This window comes from Rhineura floridana, chromosome 2 (genome assembly GCF_030035675.1).
Source record: "Rhineura floridana isolate rRhiFlo1 chromosome 2, rRhiFlo1.hap2, whole genome shotgun sequence".
Classification (NCBI taxonomy): Eukaryota; Metazoa; Chordata; class Lepidosauria; order Squamata; family Rhineuridae; genus Rhineura; species Rhineura floridana.
The window spans coordinates 16,388,459-16,404,475 of record NC_084481.1 but is presented as its reverse complement, the minus strand read 5'-3'; the positions used below and the strand labels follow the sequence as shown (position 1 = coordinate 16,404,475).

At 42.3% G+C, this 16,017-nt stretch overlaps 1 protein-coding gene and 1 pseudogene across 4 annotated transcripts in view; one reads left to right on the top strand and one right to left on the bottom strand.

Annotated features, from left to right (window-relative positions):
- The window catches only part of PARD3B (par-3 family cell polarity regulator beta), an 894,180-nt gene that overhangs the window by 227,273 nt on the left and 650,890 nt on the right, over window positions 1-16,017 (top strand). For all 4 annotated transcript variants that reach the window (XM_061607918.1, XM_061607919.1, XM_061607920.1 and 1 more), the window contains exon 5: window positions 5,797-5,882. In XM_061607918.1, the coding sequence (XP_061463902.1) occupies window positions 5,797-5,882 (86 nt within the window). The remainder of the gene's footprint in view (window positions 1-5,796; window positions 5,883-16,017) is intronic.
- Window positions 5,378-5,496, bottom strand: LOC133378474 (5S ribosomal RNA; annotated as a pseudogene).

The window sequence follows — 16,017 nt, the reverse complement described above, 5'->3', positions numbered from 1 at the left end:
AACTAATTCATTGATTTGGTTACATTGAATAGTTGGATAAACTGTAGTATACATCCTAGAACAATCTCCAGTTTTAGTCCTTAAAATCTCGTTAAGAGTTGTACTTCAGTGGTTAATATTCTTCTCGGTTAAGAATTTGCCCTTTTATTTTTGACTAAATATTTCTCCTTCCTGACCATGTGAATCTCACACCATCTATGTCAAGTTAGATTCTCTTCCATCAGAAAGGCAATTCAAACCCCCCCTTTTTTTGAGAAATGTGTATTCTTTGAGTTCATAAGGCATGTGTCTTTAATATTTAGTTGAATTAAAATACTTAGCTGAAATGACCAAGTTCATCTGTTCTGTTCCTACTTCTACTCCCAGGGTGTGATAGCACACTTTTAAATAGCCAGTTTCATTTTCATCAATTTCTGTGCCAAGCCTTTTCAGTGCACTTTATACTGAGTACATTTGTAAAGCAGTTTTGAGTTTTTAGTGGAAGGGAATGCTGATAAATACTGAAAGTGAGTAGAAAAATTCCAGTACCCAGATCTTATTTGTGCTTGAGGTGATGGATCATGCCTTTGTAAAAATGAGAGGTGGAGGGAGAGAGAGGTGCAGCTGAGGCAGCCTTGTTATTATGAAGAAGGAAAACACAGCTTTGAAATAGTAGGTAGAGGCTAGCAGAATGGTGGGGAGGGATTAGCATCACAGGTGAAGATACAGATACTTCTGCTAACCATTGCTTTAACATAATATCAGCTGTGAAAGTTCCTAAACTCAAGGGCTTCATAAAATTAGAACAGCTTTGGCTGCTAGCAAATAAGAATTGCCATCTGAATGTGCAATCACTTTCACATTGAGCTGATGGGGTTTCTTGCAAATGTGTGTGTGTGATAAGATATTCAAGGAAAATATTCTTAATGTGTAAAGATTTAATAGGTTAAATTATTAAATATATTACGATTTCCCTTATATTTTCATATAACCTCACAATGCTAAAAAGTACTTTAAATTGTCTGCTATGAGATTTCTAATGCAAGGAGAAAGGAGACCAGTATTTGCCAAGGTGAGGAGGAGCCCCTTTCCTCTTTGGAAATTAGCATCTTGTATTCCTTGGGCTCCTTGCTCAGCAGGCCTCATCTGGCAATAACAACAACTGTATGGCCAGGAATGAGCAGATATATAAGTTTATTTAATTTCTTTCTTTATTTAAACCATTTATATACCACTTGTATGTAAATAAAACTGTAAGTGGTATACAAGAAGTCAAAACATCAACTACAAAAAACAACCAATAAAATACAATTAACTGAACAAAACATCCTCTTTAGTATCAACATAATATAAATGTTGCATATAAAATTAAGTACAAGAAATACAAGAAAAAAACACCATAATATACATAATAGACTAAACAGAATATTCCCTAAGTTTCAAGGAGGAAAAAACCCCAAGTTAAAACAAGCTTATTTTTAAACATAATAGATTAAACAAATCAGCTCATTTCTTAATCATAGTATAATAAAAAGCAAAACAATTAAAACAGCCAGCCCCCTTTATAACAGAATTTTGTCTAACTACAGTTTTAAAAAAAATCATTTAGTTTATTCAAACAGAGTTGCTCTTTGAATATTACAGGTTATGGAAAAATTATATCATTGACATTTACAATTAAGACAATAAGGCCATATGATGAATTGTCTTATGTGTTGATTGAGAATATTTACCAACAAAAAGTACTCAAAACAGTTCATATAATAAAATAGGGCAACCATTACAAAATTCTATTTTCAATGTATTTGTTATTTAGATTTATATCCTGCAGTTAGTTTATTTGTTATTTACTAAATTTAGATCCTTCCCTTCCTTCCAAAGGAGCCCAGGGTGGCAGTCACTTTTGTGATCCCAGAGCAGGTAACATGATAAATTTTTGTAGACACCTGTCTTTTACATAGGACAATTTGCAGTCATGAAGCATTGGGGGAGAATGATAAAGTTTCCCAAGCCTTTGTTTTGTATAGGGGTGTTGAAGACTGTCCTTAGAGATGTGCTTCAAGTATCATCCTGTTACTGTAAAAGGCTCTACCTTGCTTTCCTCCCTTTCCTCCATTGCCCTAAATTGAAGGGCCTGTTTTTCACAGCACTTTCTGTCAATTACCTAAATTGGCTTAAAGTAAAAATATTATTGCTGTTCTGAGTTATGTGTGACTTCATGGCTTTCCCTTTTCTCACATAATTTAGCATGTTATGCTCATTATTTGCAAAGTCAAAGCTTCAGTGCTTTTGTGTTATTATTTTGTCTGTTGATCACAGATGAGAAAATTGTATGATGGCAAGTTTGTTTCTTCTGACACTGTCGAAGCACTTGTCTCATTGCAGTAAAAAAAGGAAAACTGTTGTAGAGTGCCTCTGTTCTGCAGTAGATTTACTGTGCTGGAAATTTCACATACGGGCTGAAAGGTCATGGGCCTAAACCTGTGGTGGAAGATTTAGTACAGCTTATTCAGAAATACTACTCTAAATTCTTCTCATGGGGTAACTGTTTTTTCTGACCCTATTATGATGATTATGGCAGTGATATTAAAATATTCCATGCTACATTCTAGAATTCAATCCTAGTGTAAGTAATAGTTTTTCCTTGTTCAGAAAGGTGCACTGTGTGTGTGTGTGTTGTGCATACAGACACACCTGAGGAGAGTTTTCATGTCTAATCTCTATTTCAGCCTTTGCCAATCTGGTGCTCTCCAGATGTTTTGAACTGCAGCTCCCATAAAGTATAATGACTGCCTCATAGCTTGATTGTAGGACAGGCTGTGCCAGGCTTTTTTGGAGGGGGGAGGTTGTTGGATATCAACCACTGTTTGAGTGCAAGTATTACAAAGTGACACTGGAGCCTTGCTAGTATGAAGATTCATGTTGGGGTTTTGAGGTTCAATGTAGCTCAATTCAGACCAGTGAAAATTTGGCCTTTGGCTTCACTTGGCTCTATTCAAAATGCTCTCAGGTTGATGACCACACTAATAATTGCTGCCCTGGGCTCATGCTGGGAGGAAGGTCGGGATATAAATCAAATAAATAAATAAATAAATAATGTGATTTAACAGTAATCTAAGCCCAGTAGCTATCCCTAACTACAGTAATACCTCGCATTAACGTACTCAATGGGACCAGAGTCAGTACGTAAACCAAAAATGTCCTTAAAGTGAAGCACTGCCTTTTAAAACTTTTTTTACCTCTCCTTCATGCGGAGCCTCAAAGCCCTGCGCTAAAGCCTCTGCTGCTGCACTGCCGCACCTCCCAGCTGATTGCGATCGCGCCTCCCAGCTGATTTGCGGTGGCGCAATCGCGTCTATTTCACCCCCGTGCGCTAAAGCCTCTGCTGCTGCGCTGCGTTTCTGGAGAAATACAAGCATATGGAGCATGTACGTTATAGCCAGGCGACGTTAAGTGAAGTGACGTTAAGCGGGGTATGCCTGTAATTTGCCCTGTTCGGTCCTGTTCATTAAAAGTCAGTCAAACATTAATTTATTTGTTTTATAGACTTCACTTTGTTTTTTTACCCTTCTTTGCATGGTGTATAGCTTGTAAGCGTCCTACGGCATTTATGTAATTTTTTTCAGGATTGCTTTTTGGCAGGTCTCTGTGGCAATTCCCCAAAAAACAATTCTTGCTGTGCTGTGCTAATAAGGATCAAGGAAGACAATTGGATGAGAGTACAGAGCTGATTTTTAAAGACTATGATAGAATTTATAGATTGAAGTGACCTCTTGTGAATTGTGCAAATCGTTTATGGGTTAGCAGGTATGCAGATGTGTTAATATTAGGTGGATTGGTGAAAAGAGCTCCTGTGCATTGACAGTGCTCTGTAAATAATAATTGTGAAATTTTGTTAAAACTGTGTGTTTGTGTCTTAATAAAACAGATATATCCAAACTGTCCTAGTTCTTTAAATGAACAGTTAACCACTGAAGTATTACCAAACAGATAAGAACATTGTCAGCAGGTGATACATTGACTTCCATGTAGAGTTCATCTCTATGACCCTAATAGTACAAATGTAAATACTAAATAGAACAAAATTCATAACACAGACTTTCACTAAAAAGGTTCTTTCTACTCGTTCAAAAAATGAATTGGTACAACTGGAAGACACAAGTGTTCCATTCCAAAACTCCAATAATATTCAGCAAGAGAGTTCACAGAATAAAATAAGTTTTTAAAAGGATGGATCCCTGCAGTCTAATTTTTGACAGTGGAGGAGACAGCAGAAGTGCATGAAGAGCAATGGAGTGGCAAAGCTGACAAAGGGGAAAAATTCAAGAATGCCCTTCCTTTAGGAAACAACATCTATTGGATTGTATGCTTCAGATATCTTTTGAAGATATACACTTTTCAGCAGGCTTTCCCTGACCATTAATGCTGGACCTTGTAGCCCTGTATAGGCTTTTTCTCTCTGATATTTTATTACAGGACTTACGCTGATTTTATTGTTGATTTTATGCGTATATTGTTCGCTGCTTTGAGATTATTTTAATAAGTGATTTAGAAATAGTTCTAAATAAACATTAAATAAGTAAATAAAAGTAAATAGGGATTTTCATTTGTGTTTTCCCAAATTATATCTTAGCTGGTTCTTATAAAAATAAAATATGTCCACATTTACTGTGTCAGCAACATAGTGAGAAGCAAGTTTAGAAGCACCAGTTGCAATGAGGGAGAGGGTTCTAAAGTGTGTTCCTCCCACACATTTCGGTAGCTTTATATATTAAATAGCAGCTTCCTGAATACAGGAGGAAGTACAGCTTCTACAAGATGTGGTTTCACTAACATTGTGTCTTCTGACAGTCTTAGTGATCTAATGGTAGGGGAAGGCGGTGTTTTAGGTAACCTGAACCTTAGTTGTATGGGTCTTTATAAGTTACCAACGGTAGTTCTCTTGGTCTATTTAAATTCATCTGTGACTCACTGTAGCTTAACATAATACAACTCATTTGTTCCTTAAATCTTTTCCTTCACCACTTGATACTATATGTTCTCCTTTTGGCGTAACATATAGCTTAACGTCTTCCTAGAATGTTTGACCTAGCTAATCAAACTAGCTAAACAGTATTTAAACCAGTATATATGGTTTCTTTAATTATGCACAGGGGATTTCAAGCACCCCATTTCTGTTCTGGTCTTTCAGAGTTAGGGGGCACTTATGAGACGCATTAGCAGAAGCACTTCCTGCTCACATGTGGGTAGTGTGTGTGTCTGTCCAATAAATGGTGATGGTTGTTATATGCCTTCAAGTTGATTACAACTTCTGGTGACCTTATGAATCTTTCGGATTTATTCATAGGGTTTTCATGGTAAAAGGTATTCAGAGGTGGTTTACCATTGCCTTCCTCTAAGCCTACAGCATCTGGTATTCCCAGGTAGTCTCCCATCCAAGTACTGACCAAGCCTGACCCTTCTTAGCTTCCGAGATCAGATGAGATTGGGCGTGTTCAGGGTAGTATGGCCATAGGCCAATAAATGTACAAGGTCAAAAATGTCTCAGTTACTTCTCCCTTTTCTAGAGTTGCCTTTATAACTAACTTCCTCATAAAACAGGGTAACTAAAGTAACATCAGGTCATGTATTTGAGCCCCAACGTTACGTACTACCTTTTTCAAGTCTCATTGGAACAGAGATATAGAGGACTTGCTTGGTAACAGTGTGGCTGGAATTCCTAGGTATTTGCTTTTTGTTTGGAATATAATTTGTAATAGTAACAAATGTTCTAAATCCAGATTATAATATTTAACTTTAAAATACAAATCTCTTTAGGGTTTAGCACGCTCATCTTCAGAAGACTGGGATCTTGCTGCACACGATGAAGTGCTGACATCTCAGAAAACAAAATTCATTATCAGGTATGAACACATTTATATTTTATTTCCAGTTTTATTGTACCTTACCTCTTTTAGACTTAAAATAAATCCCATACATCTGTGTATTTTGTGTGTGTTTATGTATACACATACGCATCATAAGAACATAAGAAGAACCTGCTGGATCATGCCAGTGGCCCATCTAGTCCAGCATCCTGTTCTCACAGTGGCCAACCAGGTGCCTGGGGGAAGCCCGCAAGCAGGACCCGAGTGCAAGAACACTCTCCCCTCCTGAGGCTTCCGGCAACTGGTTTTCAGAAGCATGCTGCCTCTGACTAGGGTGGCAGAGCACAGCCATCACGGCTAGTAGCCATTGATAGCCCTGTCCTCCATGAATTTGTCTAATCTTCTTTTAAAGCCATCCAAGCTGGTGGCCATTACTGCATCTTGTGGGAGCAAATTCCATAGTTTAACTATGCGCTGAGTAAAGAAGTACTTCCTTTTGTCTGTCCTGAATCTTCCAACATTCAGCTTCTTTGAATGTCCACGAGTTCTAGTATTATGAGAGAGGGAGAAGAACTTTTCTCTATCCACTTTCTCAATGCCATGCATAATTTTATACACTTCTATCATGTCTCCTCTGACCTGCCTTTTCTCTAAACTAAAAAGCCCCAAATGCTGCAACCTTTCCTCGTAAGGGAGTCGCTCCATCCCCTTGATCATTCTGGTTGCCCTCTTCTCAACCTTTTCCAACTCTATAATATCCTTTTTGAGATGAGGCGACCAGAACTGTACACAGTATTCCAAATGCGGCCGCACCATAGATTTATATAACGGCATTATGATATCGGCTGTTTTATTTTCAATACCTTTCCTAATGATCGCTAGCATGGAATTTGCCTTTTTCACAGCTGTCGCACACTGGGTTGACATTTTCATTGTGCTGTCCACTACAACCCCGAGGTCTCTCTCCTGGTCGGTCACCGCCAGTTCAGACCCCATGAGCGTATATGTGAAATTCATATTTTTTGCTCCAATATGCATAATTTTACACTTGTTTATATTGAATTGCATTTGCCATTTTTCCGCCCATTCACTCAGTTTGGAGAGGTCTTTTTGGAGCTCTTCGCAATCCCTTTTTGTTTTAACAACCCTGAACAATTTAGTGTCGTCAGCAAACTTGGCCACTTCATTGCTCACTCCTAATTCTAAGTCATTAATGAACAAGTTGAAAAGTACAGGTCCCAATACCGATCCTTGAGGGACTCCACTTTCTACAGCCCTCCATTGGGAGAACTGTCCGTTTATTCCTACTCTCTGCTTTCTGCTTCTTAACCAATTCCTTATCCACAAGAGGACCTCTCCTCTTATTCCATGACTGCTAAGCTTCCTCAGAAGCCTTTGGTGAGGTACCTTGTCAAATGCTTTTTGAAAGTCTAAGTACACTATGTCCACTGGATCACCTCTATCTATATGCTTGTTGACACTCTCAAAGAATTCTAATAGGTTACTGAGACAGGACTTTCCCTTGCAGAAGCCATGCTGGCTCTGCTTCAGCAAGGCTTGTTCTTCTATGTGCTTAGTTAATCTAGCTTTAAGAATACTTTCTACCAGTTTTCCAGGGACAGAAGTTAAGCTAACTGGCCTGTAATTTCCAGGATCCCCTCTGGATCCCTTTTTGAAGATTGGTGTTACACTTGCCACTTTCCAGTCCTCAGGCACGGAGGAGGACCCAAGGGACAAGTTACGTATTTTAGTTAGCAGATCAGCAATTTCACCTTTGAGTTCTTTGAGAACTCTCGGGTGGATGCCATCCGGGCCCGGTGATTTGTCAGTTTTTATATTGTCCATTAAGCTTAGAACTTCCTCTCTCGTTACCACTATTTGTCTCAGTTCCTCAGAATCCCTTCCTGCAAATGTTAATTCAGGTTCAGGGATCTGCCCTATATCTTCCACTGTGAAGACAGATGCAAAGAATTCACTTAGCTTCTCTGCGATCTCCTTATCGTTCTTTAGTACACCTTTGACTCCCTTATCATCCAAGGGTCCAATTGTCTCCCTAGATGGTCTCCTGCTTTGAATGTATTTATAGAATTTTTTGTTGTTGGTTTTTATGTTCTTAGCAATGTGCTCCTCAAAATCTTTTTTAGCATCCCTTATTGTCTTCTTGCATTTCTTTTGCCAGAGTTTATGTTCTTTTTTATTTTCTTCATTCGGACAAGACTTCCATTTTCTGAAGGAAGACTTTTTGCCTCTAAGAGCTTCCTTGACTTTGCTCGTTAACCATGCTGGCATCTTCTTGGCCCTGGTGGTACCTTTTCTGATCTGCGGTATGCACTCCAGTTGAGCTTCTAATATAGTGTTTTTAAACAACTTCCAAGCATTTTCGAGTGATGTGACCCTCTGGACTTTGTTTTTCAGCTTTATTTTTACCAATCCCCTCATTTTTGTGAAGTTTCCTCTTTTGAAGTCAAATGTGACCGTGTTGGATTTTCTTGGCAATTGGCCATTTACATGTACGTTTAATTTAATAGCACTGTGGTCACTGCTCCCAATCGGTTCAACAACACTTACATCTCGCACCAGGTCCCGGTCCCCACTGAGGATTAAGTCCAGGGTTGCCGTCCCTCTGGTCGGTTCCATGACCAACTGATCTAGGGAATAGTCATTTAGAATATCTAGAAACTTTGCTTCTTTGTCATGACTGGAACACATATGCAGCCAGTCTATGTCCGGGTAGTTGAAGTCACCCATTACTACTACATTTCCTAGTTTGGATGCTTCCTCAATTTCATATCTCATCTCAAGGTCTCCCTGAGCATTTTGATCAGGGGGACGATAGATCGTTCCCAGTATTAAGTCCCTCCTGGGGCACGGTATCACCACCCACAATGATTCTGTGGAGGAGTCTGCCTCTTTTGGGGTTTCGAGCTTGCTGGATTCAATGCCTTCTTTCACGTATAGAGCGACTCCGCCACCAATACGTCCTTCCCTGTCCTTCCGATATAGTTTATATCCAGGGATAACCGTATTCCACTGGTTTTCTCCATTCCACCAGGTCTCGGTTATGCTCACTATATCAATGCTCTCCTCTAAGACCAAGCACTCCAGTTCTCCCATCTTGGTTCGGAGGCTCCTAGCATTAGCGTACAGGCACTTGTAAGCAGTGTCTCTCTTCAAGTGTCTTTGGCACTGGTGGTTAGGCCTGTGGTAATTTTGCTCTTCTGAATTTATATCCTGTGCCCCTGCTCTCACAATGCCTACTTCTAGGCCTACCCCTTTTAAAATTTCATCATTTCTTTGGTTTTTATCCCAGGGGGGAGGTTTATTCCGAACCGGACCTTTCTCAGCTCCTGTCGGGTTTCCCCCCTCAGTCAGTTTAAAAGCTGCTCTGCTACCTTTTTAATTTTAAGTGCCAGCAGTCTGGTTCCATTCTGGTTCAAGTGGAGCCCGTCCCTTTTGTACAGGCCCGGCTTGTCCCAAAATGTTCCCCAGTGCCTAACAAATCCAAACCCTTCCACCCGACACCATCGTCTCATCCACGCATCATGATATCATGCCTGTTGTTGATTAAATAATATTTCCCCTTGAAACAATTTATTGGTAAATATGAACATTTGGTAGAGTTCAAGCAGGCTTGAAAATCTCTCTATTGTCATTTTACCTGGGGCAAAACTAGACATGACATGGGAGATCTGTGATCAGATCTTCCAACAACTGTTCATCACTTAAAGTAGTTGTGGGAAGTGAACGGGCTAAATTGGGCCTGCGCAGCTGGGGGAGAGGATTTTTACTTACTTCCTGGAGCCATTTCCCCAATCTCTGAGCTTATCCTCACCCTGGAAGGAGAAAAAAAAAGTTCTGTATAATATGATGCCTTATATTTTTCCACCTTTTGTCTAATAGCAACCGTGGTGGCATTTTACCGTGAGGATACAGCATTGTTGGGGGAAAGAATAAAGGGTTAACTCCCTCCATTGGGTGACCCCAAGTGAAACTCACCTACATATCCTTGTAACTGCTTTTAATCACAGAAGAAGATATTGTGAGTCCACTCATGGATCTCTCATGCCATATTATACAGCCGCAAGAGTGGCTGTATACTATAGCCACAGCATGGATTTTTCACGTTCTGCCATGTTAAATTGAAAATAACTCCCATGCCATTCTGCTGCTTCCCATAAGCTCATTTCAAAATAAAATCTTACAAAATTTGAACTCAGATATGCTTGCTTAACAACCATCTACGTTTTCATGGCGGTACACAAAACACTCAGAGAGAAACCAGAGTTCAAAGTATAAACCAAAGAAAAAAAATCCAGACCCCTGTTGGATTTTTTTTTGTCAGTGGTCTCATAATTTGTTAAAATTAATTAAAAATCAGCCATGTTCACAGAGTATCTGTAATCCTATTACTGATCTTGCGCCGTACTCTTACCTTCATCTCCTGCAGTTTAAAAGTTTAAAAATATGCCTGGCTGATTTTTAATTAATTTAAGAAATTTAACATTGGAGTCTATGATAGCGCAGGCATGCTCAGTAAGAACCAACTGTCAGTGTTCTAAAAGCAAACTCACAGCTGTTTGGCTTGGCTAATTAGGGGGCCACACCCACATCAGACATTTTTCCACTTTAAACAGTCATGGCTTCCCCCGAAGAATCCTGGGAAGTGTAGCTTGTGAAGGGTGCTGAGAATTGTTAGGAGACTCCTATTCCTCTGACAGCGCTCCAGTGGCCAGAGTGGTAACAGTCAGCCCCTCTTCTGGTGATTGTAGCTGTCAGGGAAATAGGGCCTCTTCTAGCAACTCTCAGCACTGTTCACAAACTACACTTCCCAGGATTCTTTGGGGGAAGCCATGACTGTTTAAAGTGAAATAAAGGTCTGGTGTGGATGTGGCCAGGGACACCTTTGGCTTAAATTGGTGTGGGAGACTTCATGTGTCTGCTGTAGAATAAAAAGGTTGGGGAAACCCTGAAAAATAATGATTCTGTTCACAGTGTTTTCTGTAGGCAGATTCTGTAGGGGCGTGGGTAGCAGGCCAAGCCGGCATCGGGGAACTAGGGATAGATGCTTAATATCCATCCCTTGTTCCGGGCCTGTTTACCACCAGAAGATAACTGGGGAAAGCAGAACTCCATCCAGTCTTCGATTGCTGTTGTGTAACGCCAGGTCTGTGGTACAGAAAACATCACTCATCCAGGATATGATTCTGGATGAGGACGCAGACCTGGTGTGTATTACGGAGACATGGCTGGATGAGGCCTCAGCTCCTATACTTGAGGCCATGTGTCCAGCCGGTTTCCGATATGCACAGCAGCCGAGGATTGGGAGGTGGGGAGGGGGAGTGGCAGTTATCTACTGGGAATCTTTGTGTTTCGCCAGACCCCCTCTCCACGAGACCAAGTTTGTTGATTGCATGTACTGGAGGTTGGGCCCAAAGGGCAGTTTAGGGATTCTGCTTGTACACTGCTCACCCCGCTGTGCAGCAGAATCCCTGACTGAGGTGCTTGAGGTAGTCTCGGCTGTGCGATTGCTCTCCCCCAATCTTGTGGTGATGGGGGATTTCAACGTACATGCCGAGGCTGTCCTCACAGGAGCCCCTCGGGATTTCATGGAAACCATGACTTCCTGGGATCTGCACCTTAGTAATATAGGGCCTACCCATGTAGCCGGTCATGCTCTTGACCTTGTGTTTGTCTCAGGAGGGGAGGATAGTGCTCTGAAAATGGGGGTGAATTCTTCTAACCCCGTGTCATGGTCAGATCACTATCTGGTGAATACAGATCTCTTGATGCCGCATGCCCTCCGCAGGGGACAAGGACCTATTAGAATGGTCCGCCCCAGACGCCTGATGGAGCCCAAAGGATTCCTGAATGCGCTGGGGGATATGGAGCTGACTGAAGGTCGCCCGGTCGAATCCCTGGTGATGGAGTGGAATAAGGAGATCGCCAGGGCGGTGGACTGGGTGGCTCCGAAACGTCCTCTCCCCCTGAACAGAACTCAGACAGCACCTTGGTATACACCACGGCTGCGGGGTCTGAGACAGGAAGTGAGACGACTTGAGCGCTGGTGGCGGAAATCTTGCACTGAAGATGATCGGACACGGGTTAGAGCAGCAATAGCTGCCTACCAGGTGGCAACAAAGGCAGCAAAGAAAAATTTCTTTGCTGCCTCTATTGCGACGGCAGAGTGTTGTCCCAGGAGATTGTTCCAAGTGGTCCGAAGCCTGGTCGGTCCAGTTGCTCAGGAACCCATGGAACATTCTAAAATCTCCTGTGATACTTTTGCTAAACACTTTGCCGATAAAATCGAACGTCTGAAGAGCACGCTTCCGCTCGCCGTGGAGACAGGAAGTGGGCCAGAGTCAGCCAGTTGCATTCCGGTCTGTTGGGATCGGTTTCAGCCTCTTCTCTCTGAGGAAGTGGACAAGGTGCTCTGTACTGTGAAGCCGACCACCTGTCTGGTTGATCCTTGCCCATCATGGCTCATCATGAGCTGTAAAGAGAGACTGGGCGAAGGGATCAAGGCGGTGGTGAATGCATCCTTGCAAGAGGGTGCAATGCCATCAGCCCTCAAGGAAGCGGTAATAAAGCCCATCTTAAAAAAACCGTCCTTGGATCCCCAAGAGTTAAACAACTTTCGCCCAGTCTCTAATTTACCATTCTTGGGCAAGGTGATTGAGAGGGTGGTGGCTGCGCAATTACAGACACACTTGGAGGAAACAGATTATTTAGATCCATACCAATCGGGTTTTAGGACAGGTCATGGTACGGAAACAGCCTTGGTCGCTCTGGTAGATGATATGCGGAGGGCATTGGATAGGGGTGAATACACCTTCCTTGTCCTCCTGGACCTCTCAGCGGCTTTCGATACCATTGACCACGGTATCCTTTTAACCCGCCTAGAGGGATTAGGAATAGGAGGCACTGTTTTACGGTGGTTCCGTTCCTATCTCTCGGATAGGCAGCAACGGGTGGCATTGGGAGATGAGGTTTCAGACCCTTGGCCTCTTCATTGTGGAGTTCCACAGGGTTCTATCCTCTCTCCCATGCTATTCAACATCTATGTGAAACCGCTGGGAGCAATCATCAGGAGTTTTGGGTTGCAGTGCCATCAGTACGCAGATGACACTCAGCTCTATCTCTCCTTTAAGTCCTCACCGGAGTTGGCTGTGAATACCATGTCCAAGTGCCTAGAATCCGTAAGTGGATGGATGGGAGAGAATAGGCTGAAGCTGAACCCCGACAAGACTGAGGTATTACTTGTGGGAGATAAAAGGAAGTTAGGAATTACTGACCTGATGCTTGATGGGGTAAGTTTACCCCTGAAGGACCAGGTCCGCAGTCTTGGGGTCATACTTGACTCCCAGCTGTCCATGGAGGCTCAGATTACAGCAGTGAGCCGGGCAGCTTGGTATCAATTACATCTGATACGGAGACTGCGTCCCTATCTTCCTGTTCACCTGCTCCCTCAGGTGATACATGCCCTGGTCTCCTCTCGCTTAGACTACTGCAATGCGCTCTACGTGGGGTTACCCTTGAAAACGGTCCGGAAATTACAGCTGGTACAGAACGCGGCGGCACGCTTGATTACGCATAGCGGTCGCTGGGATCATATCACCCCAGTGTTATTAGATCTTCACTGGCTACCAGTTGTCTACCGGGCCCAATTCAAGGTGTTGGTGTTGACCTTTAAAACCCTATATGGTTTCGGCCCAGTATATCTGAAGGAACGCCTCCAGAATCACCGATTGTGCCGCCTGACGAGATCAGCCTCGCAAGACCTTCTCTCAGTCCCACCGGTGAGAACAGCTAGGCTGGTACGGACCAGAGAGAGGGCATTCTCTGTTGTGGCCCCCACCCTCTGGAACTCTCTCCCTTTCGATCTCAGACATGCTCCCTCCCTGCCCAGCTATCGCCAAGCCTTGAAGACCTGGCTGTTCAGGCAGGCCTACAAGATTGGGACAGATTAACTTATGTTACAATTGAATTAATGAATGGTTTTTTAGCTTAAAATTTGATTATGTTGATCTATATGTATTGTTTTTATTCTTGTTGTTCGTCGCCTAGAGTGTCCCTAACCCGGACAGATAGGCGGCTGAAAAATAAAATTTATTATTATTATTATTATTATTATTATTATTATTATTATTATTTCCTTTTGGAAAGGAAAGAGGCTTTCCCTCTGCCCAGTGCCCCTCATCCAATCTCCTCCCCTCCCTCCCCCTCTCCCCTACCTTCCTCCCTCCCTCCCCTTATCCTACCTTCCTTTCTCTCCCCCTTCACCTATCCTAAGAATGATTGCATGGAGTAAATCCCACTAAACTCAATAAGCATGCAATTGATCAAACCTCCCCTCTTGTCCTCCTCCCTCCTGCCTTTCCCCTTTCCTTCCCCCTCCCATCCCATCCTGTCTCCCCTTCAAATTCTCTCCCCTCCCTTTTCCCCTTTCTCCTCTCCCCCCCCCAGTTCAGTTTCACCTATCCTAAGCATGACTGCATGGGATTAAATCCCACTGAACACAATAGGCATGCAAATGGTCAGACCTGCCTTTCCCTTCCCTCTCTCATCTTTCCTCTCCCCTTATCCCCTCCTCTCCCCCCTCCTGCCCACTCCAGCCCTCACTCACTCCCCCTCCCCTATGGTCAGTTTTACCTGTCATAAGCATGATTGCACAGGAGTAAATCCCACTGAACTCAATAAGCATGCGAATGATCAAACCTGCCCTCTTCCTCCCCTCCCCCTCCTGCCTGTTCCTCTCCTCCCCCTCCTGCCTGTTCCTCTCCTTCCCCTACTCTCCTTTCTCCTCCCCATGTCAGTTTCACCTATCCTAACCATAATTGCAGGGGAGTAAATCTCCTTGAACTCAATAAGCATGCAAATGATCAATCCATTCTCAACAAACTTGCACAGGATCCTATTTCTTTCCTCCCAGATTAAAAAGCAAAGAAATTCACTAATTGCGGGGGGGGGGAAGAACCAACTTGCAGTTTGAGAACATACCTATAGCCAAGTGATATTTTTAGTGAACTTTGAAAAGCAGGGAAATTGGGCAGCTATACCCAACACTATGCAGTTGAGATCACATGCTTAAATGATACCTTTGTTACCTTGGTAGTTACTCCAGGGCAGTCCAGCTGAAATGTGGGCAAGACTTAACCAAATCCCACACTGTGACCGAATTCAGATACAACACTGTACCATAGTTTAGCATTACATTAAGCTTGCTCAACCTCAGGCTTGCACATTCCCCATCCCCATCAGCATGGTCAGAAGGAAGAGATTGGAAGCAACCACTTCCTACTCAACTTTAATTCTGATTTATCATTAGGTCTCAAAAGGACAGTTAGTGTATGTTATGGTTTATTAACAAACTAGTATCAGAAAACCAGTTTCAGCTTGACTCACTTCAATAAACCACCCCAGAGGAGAACAGGGGAAGGGGAAGGTGCAAGTCCAAGGCCTGAGAAGACTCAGTTGTGCAATGCTAAACTATGGTTTGCAGCTATGTCTGAACTGTGTCTGTATGTAGGCTGTAATGGTGAATTTTTACCAAAGATTTTTAAAATAATAATAGAAGAATCTTCCAAAATATTTTTATTATGTGTCTTTAAAAGACATCTAAGCAGATAAAAGAAGAAGCATCCTGTATAGCAGAAGGAAGAGCATTCCCAAGTGCTGGGGCAACAATTAGATGGAAACCTTCTGTTAATTTGTACATATTGAATACATTGTGCATATTTGAATTAGCCACTAGGCTATTTCTTATCACTTTTGCAAAACACTGCATGAGGATAAGCTAAAAGCCCAGAAGTGATCATCCCTCAACAGTGCTCACAAGGTAGTAGCATGGGATCACCACTCTAACAGCACCTTAGAGATTATCACACTCATGTTTTAACACATAATAGTACTATCAGGACATAATCTATTCTGGTAAAAGGTATACTTCACTCCACAAATTTTTTTAGTTAGCTGTCAATGCGTATCCCATCCTGTACCCAGTGGAGGATCAGATACAACCCAAGAAAATTATTAAATGGCTGACATTCGAGCATGGCATATGGCAACACAGGGAAGGTGATAACAAGGTAATCAGGAAATTGAGTCAATCAACACAGAACATTATCTACTGATTAAACCCACAACACTGCAGGAAATTAAACAGGCAACAAAA